Consider the following 6,000-nt stretch of genomic DNA (forward strand, 5'->3'; position numbering starts at 1 on the left):
AAACCAAGCCGGTGTCATCCACTTGGCAAGTCAGAGGTCAGCTAAGTAGCTGCTTCATGGTAAGCATCCCCACCAGTAAGCCTGACATCGAGCCTGTTGGTGAATGGGGAACGTACCAAGTGTGACTGAGCTGTCTCAGCATACAGAGCTTCACAATCTGTAACCTGGAAATGTTAATGCAAACTTGTCTGTAACTCAGCCTGAATAAAGTGTCAGGTTTTTAACTCTATTGTCACTTTCGTTTTTTTTTTTTAATGTGACCTTTGTTTATCACACACTTAAAGCTGTTAGTAGCTTCCGCTCTGGACACTGTTTAATGAATGAGACTCAGAAAAGAAGCAATACCAAAAAGTGAAAAGAGCTCCCACGCACTTCACTGAATATTCAAATGCCATTGACACTTAAATTAGTTGCAGTTAAACTGACCTAAATGTCTTCAAGGTATTGTGAAATGGCACAGTTTATGCATGCTATATGTACCTGTATGTGTATGTGAAAATGTGGAAGAAGTCTTATTGCGTTGCAAGTGTGAACATGTGCTGTGTTTGACGGTTGTTAGTGGTTTTGTCTCACATTGCTTAAAAATTTTTCTCATTACAAACATGACTTTTTACAGCATGTTTCTTTCACCGTTTACGACCTGAGCATGCAAGGGGCATGCGGTAATAATCACTCAAAATGACAAAAAGCCTAGCATCGTATCTGCAGAGGTGTAAGCGTGCACGTGTGCGTCTGTGCGCATAGCTGTGTGTGAATGTGTGTGTCACTGCACATACAGGGTAATCTGTCGTAAGCTGGTTTATGGGTTCGACTGTAGTGACGCAAATATACGAGGCAAGCTCTGCACTGATAAATTCTCCATGACAACTGGCCTGCAGAAAGGATGTGGCCTATAGCCTACATACTAACAGACGGCTTACACTGTACGTATCAGGGAAGGTCACCACAAACAGATCTTTTAAATATACGACATTAGCTATAAATACAGGTTATGCAGTTGCACAAGTTTTCTGCAATTTTACGTCAAGTTTGGAAAGTAACTACATTGAAGAGGTGCTGCACACAATGCCTGCAGGGCCAAATGATAATGGGTGAAAAACCACCCCTAGAGGGCGTTCGGTGTATGCGCATTCCAAGCCTCACCTGTGAATGATCAGGCTCCTGAGTAACTGTAATGTAAGAGTGAACTGATATTATTTGTGACATTAGTGATGCTGTTATCCAGAGTCAGCTATGGTAGACAAAGTGGTCAGTACTCGTGATTTCACACACTGTGGAAATGAAGAGAAGACAGTCATTGCGCAGCAGCCAAAGCATCCATCGTGACTGTCTGACCGTAGTTGTACCAGTTAAAAAGTTCCTCACTTCAAGTGTTTTGGTGCGTGTTAAAATAAGATGCAGAGATATCTGAGTGAGCTCATCAATGCGATGATCAAACTGACCAGAGAAGAGCAGAAATGTAATGAGCACCGCTGCTGATAATGCAAACTGCAGGACAGTTACTGGGCGGCTGCCTCACTGGGGGCGTTTGGAGAGGAGCGCTGAGAAATCGACTCCGAGTAAAAGAGTTTTTTGGTTGAGGGTCGACGCACTATCTGCCTTAATCTGTCTCCTTCCTTTCTCTCTAAACGCCCATTCTCCAGACACGCCTCAGTCTCCGGTCTTGCAGCCACTCAAAGTAACGATGGGAAGCGGCGGCAGCTATTAGTAGGTGTGAGCTGTCAATCAAATCAACCCGCCCCAGCACTTCTCAGACGGGAAGCACAGTGATCACAATTTCTCCAGCAGCTGTGGAGTGGGACCTCTGTGGCACCACGCAGTTTCAACGAGCAACAAACGTCCAAAATGTAAGAGGAAAGCGGCCATACACCACTTTCTGAAAGTAGGTGTGCAGTGGAAAACTTGCAGCAGTCTCAACACGATGCGTAAAGTTGCTCTTACGCAGAGGGACGCGCAATAATCTGTGCGTAAAAAGTGCGTCGAAGAGGACAGAAGTAAAACTTCTGCGGTGGATGAAACGTTTGCGTCGGATGCGATGGATGCGTCAGTGAGTGTCTGGGACATAACTAAAAGCTGACACTGCGGGGAAGAATCGTTTCGAGCTTTCACAGTGGATCTCTGCTTTCCAAAGTTTGGGGACAGCGCCGTAGCGGAGCGGAGCGCGCAGCGGGGCAGCAGATGCTGGACAGTGACTAAGCCTTAAGGCTGGAAAGCGCATGAATTGAATTTGTCTGGACTGCAGACTTTATGTAAGAAGTAGGACAAGCACAACACCGCCCAGCTAGTTCTTTCCGTCACGCGTTGTCGCCCAGCATATTGCTGTTATGATAGACGTCGGTTCTGACCGTTCAGTTCTCCAGAAAGCTGCAGCTAACTGATGCCACTACTCCAGCAGGAGTTGGTTGAAAGTTTGGTCTTTCACGTCCGTCTATCTACCTCTTCACGACATGGACGAGAGTGTTGAGTCTGCTGCGGCTGACAGCTGCTCGGACGGGGAGAGCATCAACCTCAGCGTGCTCAACTGGGAGCAAGTGCAGCGGCTGGACACCATCCTCACCGGCTCCATCCCCATCCACGGCCGGTGGAGTTTCCCCACTCTGGAGGTGAAGCCACGGGATATCGTCAAGGTGGTCCGGAGCCGCATGGAGGAGAAGCGGATACATGTCCGGGAGGTGCGACTGAACGGCTCCGCGGCCAGCTACGTCCTGCACGAGGACAGCGGTCTGGGATGGAAAGATCTGGACTTAATATTCTGCGCCGAGCTGAAGGGAGAGATGGAGTTTCAGATAGTGAAAGATATAGTTCTGGACTCTCTTCTAGACTTCTTGCCCGAGGGAGTGAACAAAGAAAAGATCACACCAATGACCTTAAAGGTAGTATATAGCTATATATGACTCAAATATATATAGATCATTTCATGTTCATTTCGTCTCACACTTTTCAATCATGTCATAGAACCTTATTTTTCCTCTTTTTCTGTTATACACACTTCATTGCGCATTGGACACTGCTGAAGTTTTGGGCATTTTTCAGGCAAACGCATACATTTTCTGTCTGCAAGTGCACTTACATTAAATTTAAATGAATCTTACAAAGACAAGTTTGAGATCTGCCCCAAATACATCCAACCAGCGCAGAGATATACACCTTCAAATAGTAAAAAGGTCGGTTTCCAATTCAAAGAGGATTCTGTCTAATCCAATTGGAGTCAGATCCACATTAATAAGTCGGCCCTCAGTTACCTGGATACCGAGGCCTACCCAGGCTACTAATGGCCCACCAACAGATGTGATCAGCACAACATCATGACTAACAGACCAAATCATGAAATTTATCTGCTGCATAAAGCTCCGGTGTCTGTTTGTTGAAACCTGCCCAAACTAATGATTTAAATCATTATTTATCCAGAAGATGTCCACAGTGTGACCCAGCATGGGTACATGCAGTAATGTAGCTGTAATGTAGTTTTCAAAAGAATAAGAAAAAATGGATGCACTGGTGCAAGAACTACAGCTGCCAAAGGAGGAAATGAGAGGAGGAGGAGGAGTTAGGTCACACAGAGAAGGCGGTCGGCATCTTGTGTGATGGAAAAAAAAGGAAATCTGACACATATTCTTCTAAAAAATGTCAAAACATGATTATGGACCAGTGTGGCCCATTAATTCTCTGATTCTGTTGCAGTGCCCTTTGTATCTTAAATATAGGAAACACATAGCCAAAAGCAGAATTGTTCTTCATATGTAGTGTATATCAGAACAAATGAGTGAATGGTGCCTTCATATGGTTAATTATAGGCCTGTTTGTCCTCTGGTTCATATGGATATAGAAGTTAAATCTGCTCATGCTGTCTGTAACTAGTAACTCAAACACTGTCTTCAGCTTCTTCAGTTTTCAGTCCTTGACTCCAAACTTATTAAAACATGAGATGAAATCATGTTAGAACCTCATGTTTCACCTGTGTATTTTTTTTAGGAGGCCTATGTGCAAAAGATGGTGAAGGTGTGCAATGACTCAGACCGCTGGAGCCTCATCTCCCTCTCCAACAACCGCGGCAAGAACGTGGAGCTGAAGTTCGTGGACTCCCTTCGACGGCAGTTTGAGTTCAGTGTGGACTCCTTCCAGATCCGCCTGGACTCACTTCTCCTCTTCTACGAGTGCTCAGAACACCCCATGGCTGCCACTTTCCACCCCACAATTCTTGGCGAAAGTGTCTACGGCGACTTCCCCACCGCCCTCGATCACCTGCGCAAGCGGCTCATCTGCACGAGGAGCCCTGAGGAGATTCGAGGCGGGGGTCTCCTGAAGTACTGCCACCTGCTGGTGCGGGGTTTCCGCGCAGCTTCCGACAGCGAGATGAAACTGCTGCAGCGCTACATGTGCTCGCGCTTTTTCATAGACTTTCCTGACGTGAGCGAGCAGAGGAGGAAGCTGGAGTCGTATCTGCAGAACCACTTCGTGGACTTGGAGGACAGGAAGTACGACTATCTGGCCACGCTGTACGACGTGGTGCAGGAGAGCACGGTGTGCCTGATGGGCCACGAGAGGCGTCAGACCCTCAGCCTCATCTCCTCGCTGGCACTGCGGGTCCTGGCCGAGCAGAACGCCATCCCCAACGCTGCCAACGTCACCTGCTTCTACCAGCCGGCTCCCTACGTCTCAGATGGCAACTTCAGCAACTATTACGTAGCGCAGGTTCAGCCCGTCTACCCCTGCCCTCCCTCGCCTCCTCAGCATTACCTTCCTCCTACACAACACCCCATGTACGCCACCTGGTTACCCTGTAACTAAACTTTCGTGCATTCATTCATTTTGGTGTACTTGGCAGAACTTGTACCTCCTTGAAAGGGATGAATTTTGATTTTTATCTCTACCTTGAGATTGGAGATTGAGGGAAATGAAAGACGGAAATGATGGAGACAAAATTAAACAAAGAGCGCAGATAAAAGAAGCGAATAAAGGAAGGAGGGGAAATGAGGACAAGGAACCTGGATCAAGGCAATGCGCCAAAGCGAGGCTTTTCTCTGGGGTGTAAGGTACCAGGAGGAGCTGAGTACACGGGCAGAGATGCCAACGAGAGAGGTCAATTGATGGGTCAGTTTTAGGGTTCTTTCACCAGCTAAGATCGTTTTGGTAGATCAAACCACAGCTTTGCGTCAGAGTGACCAACAGCTTGGATACGCTGGCCTTTCTGTTGTCTGTTGTGACTCACAGCTCACAGGAACTCACTTTTCAAATGATGAACATGTATATGATTCATAGTAAAAACCAAACCACGCTCTCATACAGCCGCGGAGAATAACAGAGGACACAAATGTTGTGCTGAAGATATTGATTCACGGTCAAACAATTTCAATCCTCTGACCTTTTCCATGTGCGCCGTGTGTGTGTGTGTGCGGGACTCCTTTTCACAGACAATGCAAAATGAGGAACTGGATACTTGTTTACAAATCCAAAGATCTACTTTGATACTCGACTTTATGTAAATTCTGAGGAAAAAAAAAAAACAACTTAACAATGCATGCTTTATTTCTGTACAGGAATAATTTTAAGTGCCTAGATAAAGCCTAAAGCAGTGGTTCTCAAACTGGGGGGCAGGCCTTCCTGGAGGGGGCCGCAGAGCAACTGCAGGGAGGTGAGGGTGGACGACCCAGGGGGAAATATGGAGTGAACAAAGTTGAATGAATGTGATTTACGGAGGGAAAATAAAGTTTGTGATGATATCGTGCTGACCTGTAAAAGTTTGAGAACCACTGGCCTAAAGGGAAGAGATATTTTTGTGATTCTTTATCGTAGAGAAGTGTTGAGTTGTCTAATTGACGTTTTCAAGGTGATAATGAATGTACTGTGGAACAGAGTTTACCGAGTTTGCTGAGGAAGGTCTCTTACACTGAGGGAGGCTCTGGACAAACCGATTCTTTCGACAATGTTTAGATGAGGACTCTGCTCTTATCTGCAGTCCTGCTGGACGAGCACACATCCTGATTACCAAAGGGGGAGTAA

At 46.4% G+C, this 6,000-nt stretch overlaps 1 protein-coding gene across 1 annotated transcript; it reads left to right on the top strand.

Annotated features, from left to right (window-relative positions):
• The first annotated feature begins 1,778 nt into the window (after positions 1 to 1,778).
• LOC139348043 (terminal nucleotidyltransferase 5A-like) lies at positions 1,779 to 5,693 on the top strand. The gene is made up of 2 exons (XM_070987990.1): positions 1,779 to 2,873; positions 3,973 to 5,693. The coding sequence occupies exons 1-2, from the start codon at positions 2,448 to 2,450 to the stop codon at positions 4,786 to 4,788; spliced, it is 1,242 nt and encodes a 413-aa protein (XP_070844091.1). The 5' UTR covers positions 1,779 to 2,447; the 3' UTR covers positions 4,789 to 5,693.
• Positions 5,694 to 6,000: the final 307 nt, after the last annotated feature.

Source organism: Chaetodon trifascialis, chromosome 19 (genome assembly GCF_039877785.1).
Source record: "Chaetodon trifascialis isolate fChaTrf1 chromosome 19, fChaTrf1.hap1, whole genome shotgun sequence".
In the NCBI taxonomy this organism is placed as follows: Eukaryota; Metazoa; Chordata; class Actinopteri; order Chaetodontiformes; family Chaetodontidae; genus Chaetodon; species Chaetodon trifascialis.